The following is a 27549-nucleotide window of genomic DNA, read 5'->3' on the forward strand; positions in this document are numbered from 1 at the left end:
TTGCAAGATTGCTGGGGAAGGCAGGAATTTAGTTTGGCCAGGAAACTGGTACACAATGGCAGACTCATTTTTTCGAAATACGTAGTGTGTTCAAAAAGTATCCGACCTTTATTTTTCGTGCGTAAAAAAAAAAAGAAGCTAGGGAGGCGTTGATTGGTGCACGTATGTAGGCGATCCTAATGCACACGCGTTAATTTTTTCCCACCTGCAGACGCTGTCATTCGACGGCAGACCGCCGATGAGTGAGGACGTGTAAGTGAGCGCCGTCGGATTTTCGTTTTTGACAAAATGACGGAAAAACTTGAACAACGCTACTGCATCAAATTTTGTGTTTATTGGCCTCGGGGATGTTGGATGCTTCCATTGTGATGACTGCAACTTGGTTTCTGGGTCGTACCCATAAACCCAGGACTCATCGCCAGTGATCACTGTGTTGAGGAAGCTGGGATCGCTGTTCACAGTCTCCAGCATGTCCTGTGCGATCTCCAAACGGAGTTGCTTCTGCTCAATCGTTAGCAGCTTTGGTACGAACTTCGCTGAGATTCTCCTGAAGCCCAAATCCTCCTTCATAATGGAATGAACGGTGTTGAATCTTGCAGATCGTTTCCACTTGGGAATGGCCAAGCTTTACACAAAATTTGATGCAGTAGCGTTGTTCAAGTTTTTCCGTCATTTTGTCAACGAAAATCCGACGGCGCTCACTTACATGTCCTCACATCGGCGGTCTGCCGTCGAATGACAGCGTCTGCAGGTGGGAAAAAATTCACGCGTGTGCATTAGGATCGCCTACATACGTGCACCAATCAACGCCTCCCTAGCTTCTTTTTTTTTACGCACGAAAAATAAAGGTCGGATACTTTTTGAACACAGTAGTATACCGTGGGATTTTAACTAACATCCACAAGCAAGTGTCTTTCAATCCTGACAAATCTCACACTCTTACTATGTCTCAAAAAAAACCGACTGGACAACCCTCCCATCTACTTTCTCAACAATCCTCTCCAAGAAGTTCTGTCGCTCAAGCTTTTGGGTCTCACGATCTGCCATGATCTTTCTTGGGAAAACCACATTTACAAGCTGGCCTCCAAAGCCAGTCGCCCACTGGGCATCCTCCGTCGTGCGAAGTCCTTCCTTGGCACACCTGAGCTCCTCACCACATACAAGGCTTTCATCCGCAGCTCAATGGAATACTGCTCTCCCCTCTGGGCTGGTGCTCCTGCCTCACACCTAGCTCGGCTTCACGTTGTTGAAACTAAAGCTTTCAGAATCATTGGAATCTCCCGCGATGAAGCTAACTCCGAGGGCCTTTCACTCACTCACCGCAGGCAGGTTGGTGGTCTTTCTGTCTTCTACCGACTCCTCTCCGGCCTTGCTCCCCCAGCTCTCTCTGTGCTCTGTCCCCCAAATATTCCTACAGGTCGCACAAGATCTACCAGCAACCCTCTTATGGTTAAACTGCCAAAATCAAGACTCTCTGCTCACCTTCACTCCTTCATTCCTCTTTTCTCCCGCCGCTGGAACAAACTCCCTCACACTCTTAAATCCCACTCCTCCCTCCAGGTCTTTAAAACAGCTGTTCACCACAATCTCTTATCTTCCCCCATCTAAAACCTTGATCTTTTCTACCCCCGTTAATTTCACCCCAGATCCACTTTTTTGAAATACCGACTTCTTTCCTGGAAGTCCTAGCAGTGTCAATGTGTTTTATACCTCTGCCACCTCCCCTCCCCTTCCCGTGCCTCCTCCCCCCAAGCCGTCTCCCTCCCACAGATCTCCCGATGTCCCTGTCTCTGCTGTTGTACTTGTATGCTTCCCTCTCCCCATCTTGTCTCCCGCTCCCTTTATCATATGTTTTACGTGTCAGTTTGTTTTTTTGTGATTAATGTTAGCTCTTACACAAGCCTCGATCTTGTATACAAAAAAGAAAGAAAGTGTTAACAGACAGAAGGTCCAGATTCACATATCTCCTCTGATGGGCGACGAACCTTTTGTTGCTGCAGTTATGTTCAAGGTAATGAAGGGTTCTCGAGGGAATACGTGCAGAAGAGTTTTTCAGCAGAAAGGAGAGTGACAGAACCAGAGGCCACTGCTTGAGCAGAAAGAGGAGAGAGTTATGATGACATTAAGGCAGGTGTCTTTCACCAGGTGGTGACAGCAGAGATGGTGTATGGATTTAAACTACAATTGGAAAGGTACCCATAAGCAGGGGTGATCGAGGGTGACGGAGATATGCACAGATCAAATGTCCGGACACACCAGCATTGATAATTATTAAAGATTTATTAACAGGAGAAGAGTCCGTTGGTACAACAAGAGAATACAACAACAGCCGGCACCAAAATACATCAAGTTACACAGCCAAGAATCACAACATGACATCCAAGCAAATCTTCTGTTGTCTTAGCTAACTTTGGTTCTTTTATACTATTTTGAGAATCATGAAAGCAGGGTTGGGCCGTCTCCGAAGCCGCAAGAGGTAGGGAAAATGGAAAACAGAGGCCTGAGGAAGCTGAGACATTCAGGTGCTAATTCACATCTGTTTAACAGGCCATAAGAGATAAGCACCTTGGAAATGGAGTCCTGACATTCCACTATATCTGGAACCACAGCTTCATGGTCTTAAGAAATATTGTATTTCATCTTTGCACAGATCATCAATGTAAACTTTATTCCTGTAAGTCTTTCTAAGCATAGTGAACACACAAGTTCTATAATTCATAATGTAGATTACTGAAAGGTTTATCACAAAGTATATGTGTTTTTCAATTTATAAGCATTCCATATCCCAAAGATTATTATACTGCTGTGCATCACGATTTGTAGTACACACAACACCCATGTTCCCGAGCTATCCTGAAATTGAGCAGAGTAAGAACAGATTTGAACAGGATGCAAGTGATAACTCACATGCTCCATAGAAGAGGGACGTTTCAATAGAATCAGAAGTCCATGCGGACTTCTACAAGGGGTTTTGGGGAGAGTTTTGACAGGATTGCATATGTTTGATAGGCCTAATACCCTCCGACTGCGATTATTGTACTTTTCTTCGCTCTACTCTGTATGAAAGAGGTTAAACTGTGTGTGATGGGTATCCTGTTATTTTAAGTCTAAATTAATTAGTAATGATTAGACAAGTTAGTTTTTACGATGTATATGAACCATTACCGATGTAACTTTCATGATGTATACGTTGCCCTCCATAAGTATTGGAACGGTGAAGTCAACTTTGTTATTATTGCTACATACTCAATAAATTTGGATTTGACATCAAAAGATTAATATGAAGCAAGAGTACAAACGGTCATCTTTAATTTCTTCGTATCTCTATGCATATATGTTTTACCACTGTGGAACATTATCACTTTATATGTTCAGCCCTCCCCCCCCCCCCCCCCACTACCCCACCTCCCATTTTAGGTATGCATAATTATTGTAATAGATAGTATTTGGTTGCATAATCCCTTACATGCAATAACTGCATCAAGCCTGTGGCCCAGTGACATCACCAAATTATTGGTATCTTCCTTTGAGATGCTTTACCTGCAGCCATTTTCAGTTGATGTTTGTTTTGGGAAGCTTCACAGATGGTTCTCCTTGAATTCTTGTTCTTTCACCTTCCAAATTGCTTACTTTTCTTTCACCAGTGTACCCATTCCCGACGGGAGCAGCAGGAAGGGTCATTCCTCTCTGGGATATATAGATTACAGTAGATCTAGGGTCGGGCCTCAAGAACATCAGGGATGTGTTCATTTACCAAGTTTCTTGTGGAGAGCTCGCCAAGTGGTTTAAGCATTCGAGCAAGCACTCCATTCAAAACCGTTGATGAGGAATGGCTGGCTGGGCAAGCGCGAGCTAGTTGCTTGGTAACTGAACACACCCCGGGTTTCCTCCCTTTCAGCTTAGTGTTAAACAGCAGGAGCGACTGTTTCAAAAGGTAATCAAACATGTTTGTGGTTTATAATATATTTTACTTCTGGTCGGGGCGCTTCCACAAAAATGGCACGATAAGATGTTTATACACGTTAACGTGGCATTTGTTCAAGAAGGAAAATCCCCTTGGGGAGGGGAGAATATTATTAGTAATAATATTGTTTTGTAATGGTGGTGTTGTTACTTTTGTAATTAAAAGCGGCCTTGGAAAAACGCCATGAAAAAGCTATCTTAACACGGATATACACCTCAACACGCAACCCCATTGGTGGGGAAAACCCCCTTGAGGAGGAGGGCAAGCGAATTTGCTGCATCCTTTGTTGTGTGACCCTTAGTCTTGCTGTCAAATTTGGTTGCGATTAGATAAGTAACGATCGAATGTATCGCAGTCAGACAAACACTAAATTGCGTATTTTAGTATGATAGACAATTCTCTGGTCTTCATGTTGGTTTATGCCGACTGACTCCAAAGCCTAAAACCAAGTCGAGACATTCACAGCTCTTTTATGTGTGAACAATCAATGCAACAAGAAACACCTGTCAGTCATTTGTTCCAATACTTATGCTTACCTAAAATGTGAGGACTGAACATACAAAGTGTTATTGTTCTACAATGGTAAAACATATATAGATAGAAATGCCAAGAAATAAAAGGTGACCTTCTGTACCTGCCTCATATTCATTAATAGCCTCATATTCATATTTTGATCTCAAATCCAAAATTCTTGAGTATATAGCAATAATAACAAATTTGACTTCACTGTTCCAATACTTATGGAGGGCACTGTATTTATATGGATGTGGGAATTTATTGTGAGACACATTACCCTTGCATGTTCCGCAACTGAACACGAAAAATCCATTGTAATGGTGCTGTGTGCCAGTGAGTGAGTGAGTGAGTGAGTGAGTGAGTGAGTCCGCCATGGTTCTCAAATCTACTGTAATCTATTTACCTCGGTGAGACTGCCTTGTCAAATGCTGTCTTTCTAAATACAGAAACCCAGTTGCCCCTTATAAACCGCATATATGTTGTTATACAACCTCTCGGTATTTACCCAGAGACAACCTTAGCCTCTGGGTATTTACAAGTTGGTGACTAGGTAAGAACAAAAAATGTACATTCTTCGCTTGCAAGTAGTCCTTCCACCTTGCCATTTACACTTGGATCCGCATTACAACGGAAACCCAATTAAACTGAGAAACGTAAATCATGAAATGCTACATGATTTAGGTGGTGGTGGCGGATTTATCTGCGAATGCATTTCCATAACCTTCTTTTGATAAAATTCAATGCCGATCTGGATGGGAAATAAACAAAGAAAACATAGCATTGGCAGAATGTAAGTATAATATCGGGTTATCCCTTCACTCCAAACCAGAAAACACACAAAGTGAGTGTCCTTGTCCTACTATATGTAGCATGCCGATGGTAAAAAATATATATCTAAAAAAGACTAAATTTTACGCCCGTCCAGGCCTCAATCCTTTCTACATATTATTATGGCTGTGGATGCACTTGACCTTTCCTTGTTGGCTCCTGTGACAGTAAATGTGTACGTCTATGATGGGTCCATGTTGTAATGAAAGTGCAATGAGACTTGCATCCGTGTTTACTCTCACGTCCATGTCAGTTACATGTCTGAGCAAAAAGGTCAAAAACCCTTTATTTGTTACTCCTGTTATTAATAGCAATTTTTTATAGACCAGAATGCGATTATAGGATCATGGCGAGCCTCATGTGGCCCTAGTTGGGTCTCATAGAGCAACACATCGCTGTTTCATCCACTTAATGACTGAGGCCTTACAGCTTATATACTGGCTAGTGATGCACCACCATTTTATGATAACAATGATGCTTCCCAGTTGTGACTGGTGTCCATGTGGCAGATTATTTTTTTTGGTATACAAGATCGAGGCTCATGAAAGAGCTAACATTCATCACACAAAAAGTCAAACCGACAAACAAAACACAAAATAAGGGGAGCGGTTTACAAGATGGGGAGAGAGGGGGAAGGACAGACACAAGCACAACATTTGAGAGCAAGGACATAGAGAGAACTGTGGGAGGGAGAGGGCTTGGGGGAAGGTGGGAGAGGTATAAAACATATGGACACTGCAAGGACTTCCAAGAAAGAAGTTGGAATTTCAAAAAAGTGTATCTGGGGTGAAAATTAGCGGGGGTAGAAAAGATCAAGGTTTTGGATGGGGGAAGATAAGAGATAGTGGTGAACAGCTGTTTTAAAGACCTGGAGGGAGGAGTGGGATTGAAGGGAGTGAGGGAGTTTGATCCAGAGGTGGGAGAAAAGGGGAATGAAAGAGTGAAGGTGAGCAGAGAGCCTTGATTATGGCAGTTTAACCATAAGAGGGTTGCTGGCAGATATTGTGTGACCTGTAGGAATATTTGGGGGACAGAGCACAGAGAGAGCTGGGGGAGCAAGGTTGGAAAGGAGTCGGTAGAAGACAAAGACCACCAACCTGCCTGCGGTGAGTGAGTGAAAGGCCCTCGGAGTTAGCTTCATCGCAGGAGATTCCAATGATTCTGAAAGCTTTGGTTTCAACAGCGTGGAGCCGGGCTAGGTGTGAGGCAGGAGCACCGGCCCAGAGGGGGGAACAGTATTCCATTGAGCTGCGGATGAAAGCCTTGTATGTGGTGAGGAGCTCAGATGTGCCAAAGAAGGACTTCGCACGACGAAGGATGCCCAGACGGCGACTGGCTTGGGAGGCTAGCTTGGAAATGTGGTTTTCCCAAGAAAGATCATGGCAGATAGTGAGACCCAAAAGCTTGAGCGACAGAACTTCTTGGAGAGGATTGTTGAGAAAGTGGATGGGAGGGTTTTCCAGTCGGTCTTTTCGGAGAGACATAGTAAGAGTGTGAAATTTTTGTCAGGATTGAAAGACATGTTCCACTTGTTTGACCAGTCTGTGATTTTGTCCAGGTCTGCAGACAGTGAGGAGGCTGCAGGCTGCCAATCTGAGGTATGAGGAATGGAGTGGCAGAGAGTGGAGTAATCAGCAAAGAGATGGAGAGGATTTTCCAGAGAGTCGGAGAGATCATTGATGAAGACCAGAAATAGCACAGGGCCCAGAACACTACCTTGGGGAACTTCAGCCAGAACAGGAAGGGGAGATGAGAGAAATCCATTCAGGGCCACACGTTGACTACGACCAGAGAGGAAGTCCGCAAGCCATGCGAGGAGATTTCCATGGATACCATAGGAGGAGAGTTTGGCGAGCAGAGCTGGGTGCCAGTCCATATCGAAGGCACGTGATATGTCAAGGGAGACAGCTCTGATTTCCTGTTTGGCATTGAGGACCTCCATCCATTGTTGAGACAGCAGAGGCAACATGTCCAGAGTAGAATGACCTGGTCTGAATCCAAATTGATGATCGGAGATCAAGCCATTGGAGAAGAGGAAGGATTTGATATCCGAAGCAATGATGGATTCCATGACTTTGCTGATAATTGGGAGCAGGCTGATTGGTCTCTAGTTGCAAGGATCTGTTTTTGCACCTTTTTGTGTAAAGTGGTAATGTGTGCTGATTTCCAGGATGTTGGCAGATGACTTTGAGCAAAATAGAGGGTGAAAAGAACAGAGAGAGGGTGAGATAGAGCGGCAGAGCAGGATTTTAGGACCCGTGGGCTGATGCCGTCTGGTCCAGTTGCAGAATCAGAGTCGAGGTTTGACAAAAACTTCTCGACCTTGTCAGGAGAAAAGGACACAGAGTCCAGGAACAGTTTGGTTCGACTGGGTGAGGTGGGAACAGAGAGAGATGGGTTTGGGACACAAGATTTTGAGGCAAACACAGAGTTGAGGCATTCGGCTTTGTCACGTGCGGTGTCAACTGTGTAGCCATTTGATGTAAGGGAGGGGATGGAAGGGGAACAAACACCAGAAACGGATTTGACCAGACGCCACCAGGATTTGGAGGAAGGAGTCCGGTTTGAGAGTTCATTCTTGAGTGTGGAGAGATAGTGCTTCCTGACACTCCTGAGGGTAGACACACTTGTTCCGAGCTTGGTGGAAGGAACTGAGATTGCCTTCAGTTGGATTAGCCTTCCAAGAGGCAAAGGCAAGTTGTTTCAGGGCAACTGCCTCACCACAAGATTCAGTGTACCATGGACGGGAGGAAGGGTAAGACAACTGAAGACGAGATGGGATATATCTGTGCATGAGAGAGAGCAGTTTGCTTTGGAAGAATTCCCAGGAAGAATTAATGTCAGAGGCAGTATAGATGGGAGACCAGTCCAGATGATTGATGGCTGCTTGCAGACCGTGCCAGTCAGTCTGAGTGAAATGCCAGACTCGTCAGCACTGAGGAGGCTCTCTGAGAATGGCCAGAGAGATATCCACTTTAACAAGCACATGATCAGAAGAACCGATTGGAGCAGAAGAAGAGCAACAGACATTTGCAGGGATGTTTGTCATAACCAAGTTTAGAAGAGAAGATGCTCCGTTGACTGAGATCCGGGTCGGGAAATTGACAGATTGTGTCAGTCCCAATGAGTCGCAGAAGTCCTTTGGCACTTATGGGTTCCAAATACAGTATATAAGCCGGAAGGCTTCAAAGCCACCAAGTGGATGAAACAGCTATGTGTTGCCCTAACAAGCTCCAACAAGGGCAAAACTGGTCGGTCGCTTCGCATTTCATCTCCTTGGTGATGGCTTTTGACTTTGCATTCTTCAACTGTTTGAGGTCCTTCTGGGCTTGCAGTCATGATGTCATCATAATGTTGTTCCAAGTTCAGAGCACTTCAATAATTCCATTTATATATCACACAAAAATAAAGTGTGTCACACAAGTGCCAGGTGAGCGGAACAGGAAGTTCATTGTTAACAGAGGGCATGTGTATCGATTTTGGTTCTGTAATACTCCCGTGTCCATTCAGTAGTAGCCAGTTCAACACCTGGATTAAAGAAACAACAAGGTTTAAAAATAGTCTTCACGAATGCTGACTCTCTTCCCAACAAGATGGCTGAACTAGAGATTAAAGTTGATGCAGAAAATCCAGACGTTATTATGTTTAATATCGAAGTCACATCGAAATTTTGCAACAGGAGGTTCATCATTCTGCAGGGGTAGAAGGTGTTCTCAAATTTGGACAAGGAAGGTTTGCGGGGGATTGCTGTCTACGTAAGAGGTGATCTCCATGCTATGGCAGTTGAAATTAATAATGATTGAAGGAATTTGTTTTATACATGGTAAAACTAGGAAGAAATGTACACCTACTGTTGGGTTTTGTTTACTGCAGCCCATCCAGTGATCACGGAAACTGTATACGAGCAGGTTCAGGTGTTCAGACGTTCATTGAGCAGGCGTTTTCTCACAACAGCGAGCAGATCATCTAAGTTGGTGACTTCAACTACCCAGAGATGAATTGGGCATATGGGCTAACGACCACCCAACTAAACGTTTTCTGAGAAATCTGGAAGATTTATTCCTGCATCCACGTGGCAGCAGCTGTTCAAGACAGAGAGGGGCAGGGCCCCAGTCTCCTTGACTTAGTTATCTCCTATGATCCTGAATATTGGTTAAAGGCATTAGTCCTTTCATTGGATGAAACTAGGGCATGCCCGTACAAAATTATATCCCCCCCCTCTATTTACATGAAATGGTTTGGTCCATTCGCAAAGCCAAAGCGAACGGCTTGCGAGTACGGTGACAATCCCCCCCCTCTATTTACATGAAATGGTTTGGTCCAAAGCGAACGGCTTGCGAGTACGGTGACAATCCCCCCCCCCCCCCTCTATTTACATGAAATGGTTTGGTCCAAAGCGAACGGCTTGCGAGTACGGTGACAATCCCCCCCCTCTATTTACATGAAATGGTTTGGTCCAAAGCGAACGGCTTGCGAGTACGGTGACAATCCCCCCCCCTCTATTTACATGCAATGGTTTGGTCCAAAGCGAACGGCTTGCGGAGTTTGGTAAAGAAATCGCCATAGCTCGGCAACTACTTGTCCGATTAATATGAAACCTTGAAAAGGCACATCCTCGGGTCCCCAGCAATATACCTGGCAAGTTTCAAGTATATCGGACCGGTAGTTGTCGAGAAACAGCGGTCGCATACACACACACACACACACACACACACACACACACACACACACACACACACAGAGATTACTGGAATTATAGATAGACTAGGGCATGCCCGTACTATATATATGCCCGTACTATATATATATCTAAAATTATATCCCCCCCCTCTATTTACATGAAATGGTTTGGTCCATTCGCAACGACCACAGAACCCCCCCCCCCTCTATTTACATGAAATGGTTTGGTCCATTCGCAACGCCAAAGCGAACGGCGAACGGCTAAATCGCCATAGCTCGGTAAGTACTTGTCCGATTAATTTCAAACCTTGAAAAGGCACATCCTCGGGTCCCCAGCAATATACCTGGCAAGTTTCAAGTATATCGGACCGGTAGTTGTCGAGAAATCGTTGTCGTATACACACACACATACACACACACATACACATAGAGATTAGTGGAATTATAGATAGATGACCACTGCTGCATGAATATTAGTGTCGATTATGAATAAAAGGAATCCCCCAGCCAGTGGGAATAATATAGCTCCGTGGGGGAGTGACGTTCAATTCCCCATGGTTTCTTAAAATATTTTTATGCTTCCGCCCTCGAAGATGAACCACCTTTAGAGGCCATTTTTGCCTGCAGAGCAGGGGTTGGCCTTTTTTGGGCACCGTGGTCCCCTTTTTGAAGCAATGTTTTATGGCCGGATGCCCTTCCTGCCGCCAACCCTGTTAGTCACCTCTTGCGACACACAGGGAATTACCAGTGAACTGGTACTGAAGGGAACCGCCCCCGAAGATGGACGGAGGCATTATGTTTTTGGGTTGTCCGTCCGTCCACCCGTATGGGCTAAACCTCGTTTTTCTCAACAACCACATGTCCGATTGAGATGAAACTTTCAGGGTATGAGTGACACCCATGCAGAATGTTTTTATGATAATTGTGACATCATAGGTCACGTGTTATGGCAGCTATCTTGGATCAAACACAAATAAAAAATTTTTAAATCTCAAACCACTGAATGGAAAGATTTGAAACTTCACACATTGTCAAGTACTCCCAATGGGGAACAAAAGCATGATAATGATGACATCATTGGTGAAGTGGTACACCAGCCATAAATGTTTTAATCGAATTCCTTATCCTAAAAATCTGAAATTTCATGCACATGATCTATGACCCATTTGTATTGAAATATTAAATTTATGACATCATAGGTCACATGGTTTGGCAGAAATATTGGATTGAAGGAAAATATTAAATAATTATATCTCTGAAAACGCTTACCCGATCGATGCGAAATTTTACAAATGTCATCTAACACCATTGTTGCATATAGTTTGAAAATGATGACGTTGTCGATCACGTGGTTTGGCAGCCATCTTGGATAGAAAAACGAACCTTTTCCAATCAACACAAAACTTCACAAATGTGATCCCCTACCCATACATATGCAGAGTGTACATTTTTATGGCATATGTCACGTGGCTTGGCAGCCATATAGTTTGAAAGCCGATATTTCTAAAAAATCCCTTCTCCAAAAACGCTTCACCGATCAATGTGAAACCTGTCCTGTGTTAAAATGTGATACTTCAAAACAGCTGAAGGGATTTAAACCAAACTTTTTTTTTTACTTTAGGACAATGAATGCATCTACCCATTTAGTAGAGGGCCTAAATGAAAAATATTCCTATTTAAGGAATCCTAGGATCCTAGGATCCTGGGTTCGAATCCCGGTCAATCGCTGAATTAACGCCAGGGGGGTTGACTCAGCCTGTCATCCTTCCGAGGTCGGCAAATTGAGTACCAGTTCACTGGTAATTCCCTGCTTGTCGTTGAAGGCGGCAAAAAGGGTTGGCGTCAGGAAGGGCATCCGGCCGTAAAACATTGCTTCAAAAAGGGGACCGAAAAACAACAACAACCACAGTTCCCGAAAAAGGCCAACCCCCGCTTGCGGGGAAAAATGGCCTCTAAAGGTGGTTTTTAAGGAGATGGGTTACTTCGTCTGGTCAAAAATTTTCATTTGATTCTAGATGTTATGTACATATATCGGGTTCATCACCAGGATGGATGTAGGTTTTGAAAGTGGTGCAATTTTTTTATTTGCTTTATAAAATGACCTTTGACCTGCATTTTGGATTCTCCTGTTAAAGGTACAAGGGGGAATAAATTGCCAATTATATGTATTATTCACCACTTTCATATTCTTTTTTTCATTGTTGAGGGGAGGTAATAAGTGGAACAAATAGACAAAATGAAAATCGAGATTAAATGTTTGCCTTTAATTTTTTTTAAATGATTATATTGTAGTGAAACATTAAAGCAATGCCATTTTCCAAATTTAAATGTGTTATGCCATGAATACGTTTTTGTAAGTCATATTTTCCTCATACCAAACTAAATGTCATGGTTGGCAGTATTCCAATGTTAAAAGACCAACATACTATGCAAAATGGTAGTGAACCCTAACCATAATCCTCACCCTAACACTATCATTTTTGTAATACTAGCAAAAGTATTACCCGGCGTTGCTGAGTAACAACGAGTCGCTTCTTGACGGGAATATGAAGAGAGGATGGGGAGGAGGGGAGGGAGGGAGAGGGGGAGAGGAGAGGATGGAGTGGGAGGGGGCAGAGAGAGAGGGGGGAAGGAAGGGGGAAGGGAGGGAAGTGGAAGGGGGGAGCAGAGGGGGAGGGAAGGGGGAGAGGATTGGAGGGAAGGGAAAGGGGAGGGAGGGAAACAGGGAGGAGAAGGGAGAGGAGTAGAGTGGGACAGGAGATGATAAATCAATCGTGTTTACAAGGCAAGACACGTTTGAATAGGCTGAAACAAAATGACGGCTTAAGAACCCAGCGAGTGGCAGTGGGCTGACCAAGATGGCGGGCCACCTTATTGGTTAGACTTTTTCAGGTTTTTCCTTATGAGCACCTCGTTAATCATCTTCAAAAAGGGTGTAATAACACACCCAAACACCCAGTTTTCATCATTGCAATCTGTTGGAGATCCAGGTGTATGCCTGCAAAGTTTGGGGCTGCTAGGTTTCATGGTTTTGGAGTTATGGAGGGGACAGACGGACGGACAATGCCTTTTATTATTATTGATGATACATATACGTTTATGTATCATCATTATCCACATGGAGGGAGCTGGGAGGTGGCTGTGTGCTATGTGTGTGTGTGTGGGGGGGGGGGGGGGGGGTGTTGGAGTGAACTCCATTCAGTGTACAATGTGCGTTGAGTGGGTTCATCAAGAATGTGGTGGTCTGGGAAGGTCATTAACCAGTGTGGCAGCTACATTCAAGCAGCTATTCCTGCAGGAGCTGCAGTTGGAGATGTTGGGTTGGATATTGGAGACGGCGTGGGGCTGGAAGGTGTGAAAACATTTTGCTGCCTGGGAGGGCCTTGTGTGGGGAGGGGGTGGATCGGACTCGGCAGGTGTTGCTGGAGTGGGATGTGCATGAAAGAGGTTTCGGGGGCTGGGTGGCGTGCTGACGAGGAGGGGAGTGTCGTTGAAGCTGGAGGGAGGGGTGTGTGCTGCATGTGTGAGAAGTGTTGTGGTTTGTGAGAGCAGGCCATGGGTGGTGGGCGTGGAGCAGCAACGAAGGCTGGAAAGGGTGGAAATGTGAATGGTTCGGTCGATGTGTGGAGTGTTGTTGAGAGAGCTGAAGACAAATGATGAATTGCGAAAGATGATGGGAATAGAGCTTGTGATGGATGCTGTGAAGAGGAACAGGTTGAGATGGTTTGGTCATGTGTTGAGGAAGGATGAAAGTGACTCATTGAGAAGAGTGATGGAAATGAATGTAGAAGGAAGTAGAGGATGGGGAAGACCAAGAAAGACTTGGCTAAAGGTGGTGGAAGAAGAATTGCAGGCAAGGGGGTTAACAAGGGCAGATGTGGACAATAGGGCAAAATGGAGATTGTCATGGGGCCCGCAAGGCTAACCCCTGCTCTCGCAGGGAAAATGGCCTTAAAATGCCTGTTGTGTTTGTTGTATTATCCACACGATTCAAAGCTGCATCAAAAGTATTCATTGCGACATCTTGTAAATTTGTGTATATTTGGGTGATATAGATTGCAGCAAATTGGGGAAAAGGAATGCACTAGCTTTAAGGGTTTGCCAGACGGTTCTTTTGGAGAGACAGGGTGTGTGTGGGATTTGTCAGGGTTGAAAGACATATTCCAAGTGTTAGACGAGCTCTTGATTCTATCAGGTCTTTGGAGAGGGAAGAGGCTGCTGCCTGTCTGTCTGAAGGATGAGAAATAATAGAGTAAAGAATGGAATCATTGATCAGCCAAGAGGTAGGCAGGATTTTCTTGAGAATCAGAAAAATCATTGATGTTGTTTTTGTATGCAGCCTGTGGCTACTGGTTGCATCATTTTCTGGAAGCACGACTGCCGCTGATGCCCCCCGTTACCAGTAAGCTGGAACCCATTTTGCCAACCTCTGAATGATGACAGGCAGAATCAACCTACCTGGTGTTATTTCAACGGCACAACAGGGGCTTTAACTCAAGACCCTAACTAAGATCTTAAGCCAACCACCTTAACCATTAAGCCAACACCAGGCTTAGGTCATTGATTAAGATGAGGACCAAGACTGTGCTCAATATACTACCTTGGGAAACTTGACAAGGAGATGGGATGAGAAAATCCCGTTAAGAGCTGCACGCTGTGCATGGGAGTGAAGGAAGTTGTAGTGGCATCATTTTGCCTTTCATGTGGTAATATATAAATATGCTTGATCTAGGGTTTTCGGTACTGGGTGAAACCTGAAGTGATAAGTGGGTTTTGGTTGGCCACGTTGGCTAACAAAGGATCAACACGGATTACGAATGCCTCGGACGTCAACACGGATATGTCAGTCGCCTTCTCTTCTTTGTGGTTACTTCACCCCAGCAGCGACAATAGCTGGCACTGTGATGGCTTAGACTGCCTCTCCGCCTTCATTCATCAGCCCAAAATCGACCCAGCGATGACCTCCGGTGATCCAGCCACTGCGCCGCATTCCCCTTGCCCTGTGGGATCAAGTTACGGCCAAACTGAATTCTGGAATTATTAAAGCCATCAATGCCTCCCCTTGGATTTCACACCTGGTAATAGCAAGGGAAATGTCAGGGAGACTCTGCATTTGTGTGGATCTGTGCACCATAAACACAGCCATTATCCCAATAAATATCCACTTCGACAACGGAGGAGCTCACCCCCCACTTTTACGGCTCCATTGGTCTTCAATAAACTGGATTTGCAACAAGGCTACCTTAAGGTTCCCCTACACCCCAGCAGCAAAGACCTCACTGCTTTCGGTACACACGCTGGCATCTTTCACAATACCCACATGCCTTTCAGTCTGAGCTTGGCACCCAGTTGTTGGCAGAAGATCATGTACTCTGTCTTCGCCGACATCCCAGGAGTGTCCCTCTATCTCGATGACATCATGGTGCACGGCCCCAATGCAGCCATCCATGAAGAGCTTCTCTGCCAGATGTTCCGCAAGTTGGCCCACCACAACCTCATGCTCAACATTGAGAAGTGCGTCTTTGCCATGCCAGAGATCAGGGGGTTCCATCAGGGGGTTTGTGGGGTTCCACCTGTAAGCCCATGGCATCTCTCCACTACAATCCAACTCAGAGGCAATCCACCGCATTCCAGAGCCTGCATCTACTGTACAGCTCACCTCCTTTCTGGGCATGGAAACGTACTATCTCAGCTTGTTGCCGCGGTACTCAGCCATGACATTGCCACTGCGTCAGCTGCTGAAGAAGAAGCCCCCTGGGCCCTGGGTCTGGACTGCCAAGAGTGTCAGCTCACCATGGCACCCTTTCTGGCACATTTTGACCTTGCCAGCCCCACCTTGGTCGCCTGTGATGCCTCTGCACAGCATTGGGGGTAGTCTTCTCCCAATTGCAGAAGTCGATGAAGAAGCCCATTGCTTTATTGCCTCTCAGGCATTGAGCCCTACCAAACAGAAATACTCGGTGGGGGGGGGGGGCATGAGGCACTAGCTTGTGTCTGGGCATGCATACGCTGGCACATGTACCCATATGGCCAGCGTTTACACTTCGCATGAGTCACCTGGCACTTACAGCCTTGATGTCCACCTCAGGCATAGGACACAGACCACTGGGACTGTACAGATGGACAGATCGCCTACAACAGTACAATTTCAAGCTTCACTTCACCCCGGGCCATGACAACGTGGTGGCGGATCTGCTTTCCAGAGCTCTTGTCGCTCCTGAACCTGCTGCCCAACCAGTGGACATGGAAGACGATTTGATCCAGATGCTGCACACCCCTCTCCAGGATGTGATTTCCCTTCCCAAACTCCACAGGCATCAGCGGAGGACCCCCTCTTCTGCACCCCTACTCCCACATCACAGGTGGCTAACCTAACTGGGTGCCCGACGAGTTCACACCATTAATCAATGGTGTTACTCAAACCCTTAAAATGTTACATGAGCACACCTGGCCCAAGGTTTCACATTCCAAATGGCTCTCCTCCAGATGCTGCTGTGCTGCAGAGAGACCCAGCACATCGCCACCACAGGCGATACTAATGTTGGGGCGAGGGCTGCAACTGCGAGCACACCTGGCCCAAGGTTTCACATTCCAAATGGCTCTCCTCCAGATGCTGCTGTGCTACAGAGAGACCCAGCACATCACCACCACAGGCGATACTAATGTTGGGGCTACGGCTGCAACTGCGAGCACACCTGGCCCAAGGTTTCACATTCCAAATGGCTCTCCTCCAGATGCTGCTGTGCTACAGAGAGACCCAGCACATCACCACCACAGGCGATACTAATGTTGGGGCGAGGGCTGCAACTGCCGATGGATAGATTGAGTACACCATAGACTCACTCTCCAGCACCTGCAGCTCGCACCATGGTTTGCCAGCACCAGAATCGCATGAAACAGCGGCTCAACAGAGATCGAACCGTGAAACCACCTGGCATACATGTCGTGGACTGGGTCAGGGCTAAGTGACCCACCATAGCGACAAGCTCCAGTCATTCTGGTCCTCCCTGCTGTGAGTCAGTCGCCAGCTGGGCAGAGCCACATTCCAGCTCCAGGAGAGGGCACAGTGGCATGCCAGTCAGCTGCACATAGTGCCGTTTCTGGACACCCAGCCAGTACCCTTTGGCCACCATGGAACTGCGCTCTGGCCCTCCAATTCAGATACCGGGACCGATGGGGGACGTCACTAACTTACTTGTTGTGCCTGCAGCATGGCCCGCAAGGGTTTGACAGTGCCTGGGCAGCATGCAGGACTTTAACCTCCTTCCACACCTGACCTCTATGCTAGGGAATGGGAGAGGAATGTTATGCTTGGTTGTTATGGCGTTTTATTTGAATTGATGACGTGTTGGTGTGGATATTTTGCGTTGCCGTGAGGGGTTGTGGGTGCTTTACGGCAGGAGGAGAGACAAGCATGTGAAAGCCACGAAATAAACGTCCTCTTTGTTGTTTGAGTCGGTTTTTATACCATAACAAACACCATAAAGAAGCATGCTCTAGTCCAGACTCGAATGATGCACCACCAGCGAGTGTGCTTGAGCTTAAAAACGAGGCATACATTGCTTTTGTTTCAGCATACCATGTCACAAATGTATTTATTATTTGTAAAGCGACAAATGTAAAGCATGCCAGAGATATTGAAATGATAATGTGCTCCATTAAATAAACTTTGCAAGATTACGTTACCCTACCTGCATTTGTTCTCTCAACGTCTGTAGTTCCTTCTGTTGGTTCTGTATTGCATTTTGCTGTGCAACATGGCGACTTTCCATCTCTTTCATCCTTTCCTCCCTCTCTGAAAACAGATATCCCAACATGACTATCAACATTTGTTAAAACACCACCAGAAAGTCAAGTACATCATAAGGATCACTCATCACCCCAAATCAAAAGGAGTGGAGTATTTTAAGGACCAGCGTGGAGTATTTTAACCCATGCTAACCAGAATGGGAATTGGGTTCCATACATATCCACCACTTTTGTATTCATAAAGGTCTTTTATGTACAGTACAGTACGTACTAATGTGCAAAAATATTAAAGTGGCAACATATATAATTGGTACCGGTAAAAAGAGAAATCATATTATAATGTATATGAGTACCCTTGCAAGTAAATCGAATGCAGGAAAAGGCCATTAGGGCCATCAAAGCCTCTCCTGGGCCAAAGAGGAGAAGGGAAGGGAGGGGGGAATGAAGGGGAGAGGGAAGGGGAGCAGGAGGGAGGAGGAGTGGAGAGGGAGAGGGGGGAGGGGTGGAGGACAGGGAAGCGGAGGATAAGGGAGGGGAAGGGTAAGGGGGAAGAGGAGGGGGATGATAGGGAGGAGAGAATGGGATGATGGTTTAGGGTGGGGGAGCAAAGAGGGAAGGTGGAGGGAGGTGGGAATGGGAGCAGAATGGGAACTGGGAATGGGGAGGGGGAAGAGGAGGGGAATGATGTGGGGGGGGGGGGAGATGAAGGATAGTGGAGGGAAGGGTGAGGTCATGGAAAGGGAGGCGGAGAGGCTGGGGAGGGGAGAAGTGGAGACTGGGGAACGGGGAAGGGGATACTGAAGGGGAAGGGGGAAGAGGGGAGGATAATGTGGAGGGGGCGGATAGGAGGAAGGGAGGATAAGGGGATGGGGAGAAGAGGAGGGAGGGGGGACCCTATATTATTCTCTCCACTACTACACACTCAACCTCACCACACCCAATGGATATTCCTACGTCAATAAACCACGCTCGGGGGGCCGAGGAGGTGGAATTGCCGTTATCCACCGTCAAGACATCAGGACCAGCCTCATCCCCATCGCCTCATCCTCATCATTTGAACACCTGGCTTTTAAACTCTCTCGTCGCACGCAGTCAGTCATGGCTGTCGTCTACCGCCCTCCCAAACCACACCCATCATTTCTGTCTGACTTCTCCTACTTTCTGACCCAGCTATGTTCCCTCTCCCCCTCAATCCTCCTCCTTGGTGATTTCAATATCCACATGGACTCCACTGACTCCACAATAACCACTGACTTCACTGATTTACTCACCTGCTTTAACCTCACTCAACATGTCGACTTTCCTACCCATATCCGTGGTCACATTTTGGACCTTGTCTGCTCCACTGGATTAAATTTGCACCATCTCTCTGGCTCCGACCTCACCCTCTCTGACCACTTAGCTATCACTATGACCATAAACATCCCCACCCCAACACCAAGATATTATCGCACTATCAACTTCCGGAAGCTAAACGCTCTTTCACCTACCTCATTCTCATCCACCCTCTCTGAAAAAATGTCCACTTCTCCCTTCGTTGACCTCCACACCCCTTCCGACCTCACTGACTACTACAACCACACTCTCTCCTCCTGCCTTGACCAGCTTGCGCCTGTAAAAACCAAAACAGTTTCTTTCACCCATTCTGCTCCCTGGTTTACCCCTGAACTCCGCCTGATGAAAACTCGTGCTCGCCAACTTGAAAGACTCCGCAATAAAACAGGTCTCACAGTTCACTCCCAAGCCTACAAGGACCACCTACAACACTACAAAGATGCCCTCTCCCGCGCCCGCTCCGCCTACTACTCTCAAATTATCCACTCTGGCTCCGGAAACCCAAAAGCACTCTTCTCGACAATAAACAAACTCCTCCGCCCCCTGAACACCACCACCCAGTCATTCACAGTAGACAACTGCATCTCCTTCCTCTCTTTCTTCCAATGCAAAATTGACAACATCTACAACAGCTTGACCACCGCCGCACCCGCTCCCCCTCCAACCACCTGCCCCCCCCCCCCCCCCTTGTCCTGCCACCCCCTGTCTCGGTTCTGCCCAATCTCCCCTACTGACCTCTCTGAACTCCTCATAGGAATGAAAACTGCCACCTGCACTCTTGACCCCATCCCCTCCAGCTTTGTCAAGGCCTCCCTCCCTGCTCTCTCTCCACTTATCATTGCAACAATAAACTCCTCCCTGTCTACAGGCATCGTCCCACCTTCCCTCAAAATTGCTGCTGTTACCCCCATTCTAAAAAAACCTGGTCTAAACCCTGACACCCTAAACAACGTCAGACCCATCTCCAACCTACCCTTTCTGTCGAAAGTTTTGGAACGCGCTGTAGCCACTCAACTCAAACATCACCTTTCTGCCAATAACCTGTATGAAACATTCCAATCCGGATTCCGCTCCAACCACAGTACTGAAACTGCTCTCCTCAAAATCACCAACGACCTTCTCCTCTCCTCTGACGCTGGCAACCTCAACATTCTCGTCCTCCTCGACCTCAGCGCTGCCTTTGACACCATCGATCACACCATCCTCCTCACCCGACTTGAATCCACCTTTAACGTTACCGGCACTGCACTCTCTTGGATTAAATCATACCTCTCTGACAGACGCCAGTTCATCTCCATCAATAACTGCAAATCCCCCACTGCTCCCCTCCCACAAGGTGTCCCCCAAGGTTCAGTTCTTGGCCCCCTCCTCTTCATCCTTTACCTGTCCCCCCCTCGGTCACTTAATCCGCCGTCATGGTCTCCAATTCCACTGCTTCGCCGATGACATCCAGCTTTTCATCTCCACCAAGTCCGTCTCCACCGACACCCACTCTATCCTGACAAACTGCATCACTGAAATAAAATCCTGGCTTCAAATCAACTTCCTCAAGCTTAACTGTGATAAATCTGAAATAATCATCATTGGCCCAAAAACGCTCACAAAATCCACCCATAACTTTGCCCTCAACATCGACGGTATCCCAGTATCCACCTCCCCTCACATCCGGAATCTTGGCGTCATCTTTGACCAAACCCTCTCCTTCGACAAATACACTAAACAGATCACAAAGTCAGCCTTCTTTCACCTGAAAAACATTGCCCGTCTCCGCTCATCCCTCTCCTCCACGGCTGCAGAAACCCTCATCCACGCCTTCATCACCTCCCGTCTGGACTACTGCAATAGCCTCCTCTATGGTTCACCCTCAAAAATCACCAATAAACTCCAATACATTCAGAACTCCGCTGCCCGTCTACTCACCCATTCCCGGACCCGTGACCACATCACCCCCGTCCTTTACAAGCTTCACTGGCTCCCCATCCCCCAGAGAATCCAGTACAAAATCCTCCACTTGACATACAAAGCCCTCCATAACCTGGCCCCATCCTACCTGGCTGACCTCCTCTCCAGACACACTCCCACCCGCAACCTCCGCTCTGCTGGTACCAACCTCCTGACCCCCTTCATCCGGACCAAATTCAGATCCTGGGGGGACAGGGCCTTCTCCATCGCTGCTCCCACCCTCTGGAACTCACTACCTCACACCATCAGAGACTCCTCCTCACTCACTACATTCAAAACATCACTAAAGACCCACCTGTTCAACACTGCATTCAACATTCAACCCACAGCATTTAACCCCCGACTATCCCTTCTCCTTCTCCCTCCTTTTGCTTTAAATATTTCCCTATTGATTCTTGTTTTTGCAATTGTTGTTTTCATGTATTGTTATGCATTATGTTTTCCACTCTGTCAAAGCGCCTTTGGGCTTCTTGAAAAGCGCTATACAAAATAAATGAATTATTATTATTATTACTAGCGGGGTCACCCGTGGGAATCCCACGGGCATGGACGTGTGTGACATTTCGACATATTGAGTTAGATGCTGCACCTGCACATTCAGTTATATAAAATGGTTACTGGTAATTGATCACATCCACAAATGATGTAATCCACACAATTTATGTACTTTACATAACGTTAATAGGAATACATGCCCGTGTAGCTGGGAAATACAGTTTGTTTGAAATAAATCACAAATATCAGAAGAAAGTTTTTTAAATTTAGAACTATTCTCAGAGTTAAACATCACCGTAATATTATGCGGTTGCTTCAACGTTTTCGGTGAATTAATTATATGTCATTCCCATCTACACGGGCATGTATTCCTATTAACGTTATGTAAAGTACATAAATTGTGTGGATTACATCATTTGTGGATGTGATCAATTGCCAGTAACCATCTTATATAACTGAATGTGCAGGCGCAGCATGTAACTCAATATGTCGAAATGTCACACACATCCATGCCCGTGGGATTCCCGCATGGATGTGTATGGCGAATTTTAAATATATGTCGACTTAAAGCGCGGCGTTACGCGCGCTGCTTGTGAGCAAGGAGGAAGCGGACAAGCGGTAACATATAAACGTCTTTATTGTAAGACTACACTGTAACACTGTACTGTCCCGGGCTGGGCGCCCGGTGTATATAATGAGGCCACGCCTACCCCTGGTGCGTGGCCACCGCCCACTTGGTGCGCGGAATGATGTCACCACGCCAGTGGGCTTTTGTGTCCGCCACACGCGCCCCCCCAGAATTCCCGCGCACCTGGAGGGCCAGTTTGCGGGGCAGACGAATGACCCGGCCGAAGCGCCCCCTGGCGATCGGCGGCGTCCGGGGTGCAGGGATGCCAGGTGGGATGCCCCTGGCTGCCCCTGGGATGGGTGCAGGACCGGGGGGCGGCGTGGCTGGGCGGTGCCGGGGGTCCGCCCGCAGGAGGGCGGCCCCGACGTGGGGGTCGGGCCACTGGCGGTGGATGGTCCACATCGAGGTGGGCCGGCTTGAGGCGGTCTACCGAAACGCGGTCAGGAGTACCGCCGATGTCCAGGGTGAAGTGCTTCGCCCCGGTCTCCAGCACGCGGAAAGGCCCGTCGTACGGGGGCCGCAGTGGTGTCCGATGGGCATCGTGGCGGACGAAGACGTACTCCGCCGTGCGAAGCTCCGGGGCGACGTGCGTCGGTGGGTGCCCGTGGCATGCCGTTGGCACCGGGGCGAACCTCTGGGCGGTCTCTTGTAGAGCGGAGCGCTGCTGTGCCGCGGACCATGGTGCCGTGGAGTCGGGGAGGAACTCGCCCGGCACCCGCAGCGGTTGCCCGAAGACCAATTCCGCCGCGGATGCGCGCAGGTCCTCCTTGGGCGCCGTCCGGAGGCCCAGCAGGACCCAGGGGAGCCTGTCGACCCAGCCGCCGTCGCGGAGGGTGGCCCGGAGCGCGGCCTTCAATGAGCGGTGAAATCGCTCACACAGGCCGTTAGCCTGGGGATGGTAGGCCGTGGTTCGGTGCAGCCGGACCCCGAGCCCCTGCGCAACCGCCCCCCAGAGCTCCGAGGTGAACTGGGGGCCGCGGTCGGATGAGATGTCTGAGGGGGCGCCGAACCGGGCGACCCAGGTGGCGATGAAAGCCTGCGCGACATCGGCCGCCGTTGTCGACGCCAAGGGCACGGCCTCCGGCCACCGGGTGGTGCGGTCCACCATGGTGAGGACGTAGGTGAAACCCCGCGAGGGGGGCAGAGGTCCCACCAGGTCCACGTGGACGTGGTCAAACCGGCGTTCCGGCACCGTGAACGGGGCCAACGGGGCCTGGGTGTGCCGGTGCACCTTGGCGCGCTGGCACGCGAGGCACGTCCTGGCCCAGCCGCGGACGGCCTTCCGGAGGCCATGCCAGACAAACTTGTCGGCGATCAGCCTTTGGGAGGCCCTCGCGCCCGGGTGGGACAGGCCGTGGATGGCGTCAAACACCTGGCGCTGCCAGCCCGCGGGCACGATGGGGCGAGGACGCCCGAGGGAGACGTCGCAGAAGAGGGCCGCGCCCGCGCCGTCAAACGGCACCTCGGTGACGCGGAGGCCCGTGACGGCGGTCCGCAAGGCCTGGACGTCGGGGTCAGCGGCCTGGTCCGCTGCCATCCGGGCATAGTCGATGCCGAGGTGGACTGCGTGGGCGACGGCCCGGGAAAGGCAATCCGCCACCGGGTTGTCCTTCCCCGCGACGTGCTGGATGTCCGTCGTGTACTCGGACACGGCCGAGAGGTGACGCTGCTGCCGGGCCGACCACGGCTCGGTGACTTTGCCCATCGCAAAGATCAGCGGCTTGTGGTCGACGAAGGCAGTGAACGCCCGGCCCTCGAGCAGATGGCGGAAGTGCCTGACCGCCAAGTGAAGTCCGAGCAACTCGCGGTCGAAGGTACTGTAACGGCGTTCGGGCGGGCGAAGCTGCCGGCTAAAGAACGCCAGCGGTTGCCAAGCTCCACGCACCCATTGCTCATGCACTGCGCCCACCGCGTAGTCCGAGGCATCGGTGGTGAGGGCGATCGGTGCATCGGGCGCCGGGTGCGCGAGCATGGTGGCGTTAGCCAAGGCGAGCTTCGCGCCCGTGAACGCCGTGTCCATCTGCTCGGTCCAGGTAACGTCGCCTTTGCCCGGCTTACCTCGGAGAGCTTCGTGCAGGGGGCGCAGGAGCTGGGCGATACGGGGCAGGAACCGATGGTAAAAGTTCACCATGCCCAGGAACTCCTGCAGCCCTCTGATCGTGCGGGGGCGCGGAAACCCCTTCACCGCCTCCACCTTGGCCGGTAGGGGGACGGCTCCGTGCCTGGTGACACGGTGCCCCAGAAAATCGATTGTGGCGGCGCCGAACCGGCACTTTGCGGGGTTCACAATCAGGCCATGCTGGCCCAGGCGTTCGAAGAGCGTGCGGAGGTGGCGTAGGTGCTCTTCGCGGGACGCGCTGGCGACGAGGATATCGTCCAGGTAAACGTAGACAAAATCCAAGTCGCGCAGGACGCTGTCCATCAGTCGCTGGAACGCCTGAGCCGCATTCTTCAGACCGAAGGGCATGCGCAAGAACTCGAAGAGTCCGAATGGCGTGATGACCGCCGTCTTCGGGACGTCCTCCGGCCTGACGGGGACCTGATGGTAGCCGCGTATGAGGTCCACCTTCGAGAAGAAGGACCTGCCCGCCAAACGGGCGGAAAAGTCCTGAATGTGGGGGACGGGGTAGCGGTCGGGAGTCGTGGCGTCATTGAGACGGCGATAGTCCCCGCACGGTCGCCATCCCCCGCCGGGCTTCGGCACGATGTGCAGCGGCGACGCCCAAGCGCTCTCTGAGCGCCGAACGATGCCGAGTCGCTCCAGGGTAGCGAACTCCGCTTTTGCCACCGCCAGCTTCGTCGGCTCGAGGCGGCGTGCCCGGGCGTAGACCGGTGGCCCGACGGTGGGGATGTGATGGGCCACCCCGTGCTTGACGGCCCCCGCCGAGAAGGTGGGCCGCGTGAGGGCCGGGAAGCCGGCGAGGAGGCGGGTGAATGCGTCCGCTGCCGGAAGCGTACAGACCAACGTGCCCGGAACCGAATCGTTCGGCAAGCCGCTTGGCAAGCCGCTCGTTGAGCTGGGCAACGCACAAGCGAGCGAGCTGAACGTCTCGGCCTGGACAAGCCGTCTGCGCTTGACGTCGACCAGGAGCCCATTAGCGCACAGGAAGTCCGCGCCAAGCAGTGCCATGGGCACGTCGGCGGTGACGAACGTCCATCGGAAAACCTGCCCTCCAAACCGCAGAGAGAGGCAGCGTTTTCCGTACGTACGGATGGGCGTCCCGTTCGCGGCAAGCAGCGCGGGGCCCCCACCCACGGCGTGCTTGTCTGACGTGCCGGCGGGAATGACACTCACCTGCGCTCCCGTGTCGCACAGGTAACGGCGCCTGGAGAAGGTGTCCGTTATGAACAGCAGGCTGTTCGAATGGCCGGCGCTCATCGCCACTATTGAGCGCCGGCCCGGGCGTTTCCCGACCCGTTGAAGGAGCACGGCGGATGACACCGCCGAGCTTCGTGGCCGAACTTGGCATGGAACCAGCACCAGGTGGTGGAGCTGGAGGAGCGCGGCTGGCTCCGCCAGGCCGGTGGAGTTGGCGGGTTTCCCCGCGGTGGCGGTTTTCGCCGCGGCGGTGGGCGGGGCGTGGCGGCGTTCACGAGGTGCGTATCAGCATGCTGCTGAACATCAGCGTGCTGTAGAAGCTGATGCTGTGGAACATGCTGCTGAACATCAGCGTCGAGGGCCGTGACGGCCACGCCGACGCTCGCCCGCATGTCCGAAGCGGCGAAGTACCTGTCCGCCTCGGCCGCCAATGCTCGGGGTTCCGTTAGCTCGGTCCCGGCCAACGCGAGGCGGACCTGCGCTGGAAGTTGGCGCCGGAAAAGCGCCCGGAATAGCGAACCGGGGGCTTCGTCGCCCAACAGTGACAGCATATGGTCCATTCGGACCGACGGGCGCGTCTCACCGAGCTCGGGGAGATCCAGGAGGCGGTCGGCCCGTGCGTCGTCCGTAAGGCCGAACGTGGCTAGGAGTAGCCGCTTGAGTGCCTCGTACTTGTGGCCGTTCGGTGGGTGGCGAAGGACGGACACAACTCGAGCGGCCGTGCCGGGCCCGAGGGAGGCGACGACGTGGCAATAGCGCGTGTCATCGCCGGTGAGGCGCCGAAGCTGAAATTGGGCTTCGGCCTGGACGAACCAGACTTCGGCCTGAGCCTCCCAAAATTCCGGAAGTTTGACGAAGTCGGCCATGGCGATGGCGTCGCGTGTGGAAGGATCGCTCCAGCAGATCCAACGTCGAGGGTCACCAGTAAAGCGCGGCGTTACGCGCGCTGCTTGTGAGCAAGGAGGAAGCGGACAAGCGGTAACATATAAACGTCTTTATTGTAAGACTACACTGTAACACTGTACTGTCCCGGGCTGGGCGCCCGGTGTATATAATGAGGCCACGCCTACCCCTGGTGCGTGGCCACCGCCCACTTGGTGCGCGGAATGATGTCACCACGCCAGTGGGCTTTTGTGTCCGCCACAGACTGTTATTTTAGGCGGTGTATTTTCGTTTATCATCATGGCGCGATTTAAAAAAATATATCTCTGCATTTTCCTCTCCAATACCTCCTCACACTTTACACACACACCGGCCCATGTTTACATATACACACACACACACATATACACCCACACACATATACACATACACACACACGTACATCGACACACATGCACACACACATGCACACACACACACACACACACACACACACACACACACATACACACACACACGTACAGACACATATACACATATGCAAATATGTATACACATATGTATCCACATATACACATATATACACATATATACATCTCCACACACACACACACACACACACACACACACACACACACACACGTACAGACACATATACACACAAACACACACACACAGACATGTATATACACATACAACAACAACATGCATTTTAAGGCCATTTTCCCTGCTAGAGCGGGGGTTAGCCTACATACACATACACACACATATATACACACACACACATATTCACGCGCGCACACACACACACACACACACACACGTACACACACGTACACATGTCCCACATGTATATATCCCACATCCCACATGTATATACATGTTTAAAGTGTACGTGCCCTTCCCCCCTCCCCCGCCCGGCAACGCTGGGTACTTCTGCTGGTAACGAATAAAATAAAAACGAAGAAATAGGTGGAATTGGCTGAAATTCGCTCGGTGAATTCACGCGGTGTATTCGGTTCGGCTCGGTTCACTCGGTTTAAAGAAAAAGCGATAATGTCGACATGTTGCTGTCTGTGTCATGTTGGGCGGTGTATGATACTCGTTGGCTGTTGGGCGGTGTATGATACTTGTTAGCTGTTGGGCGGTGTTGTGCGGTGATATGGTGTATTTTAAAAAATATATCTCTGC

The 27549-nt window shown here is 49.6% G+C and overlaps 1 protein-coding gene across 3 annotated transcripts in view; it reads right to left on the bottom strand.

Annotated features, from left to right (window-relative positions):
- Positions 1–2267: 2267 nt before the first annotated feature.
- LOC137417072 (guanylate-binding protein 4-like) overlaps positions 2268–27549 on the bottom strand; it is a 75075-nt gene continuing 49793 nt past the window's right edge. For all 3 annotated transcript variants that reach the window (XR_013623613.1, XM_078778976.1, XM_078778978.1), the window contains 2 exons: positions 17680–17783; positions 2268–5228 (listed from right to left, as the gene is read on the bottom strand). Coding sequence is in view for 2 of the 3 variants with exons in the window: in XM_078778976.1 (XP_078635102.1) it covers positions 5139–5228; positions 17680–17783 (194 nt within the window). In the remaining variant the exon portion in view is untranslated. The remainder of the gene's footprint in view (positions 5229–17679; positions 17784–27549) is intronic.

This window comes from Myxine glutinosa, chromosome 5, assembly GCF_964187855.1.
Source record: "Myxine glutinosa chromosome 5, kmMyxGlut1.1, whole genome shotgun sequence".
NCBI classification, from domain to species: Eukaryota; Metazoa; Chordata; class Myxini; order Myxiniformes; family Myxinidae; genus Myxine; species Myxine glutinosa.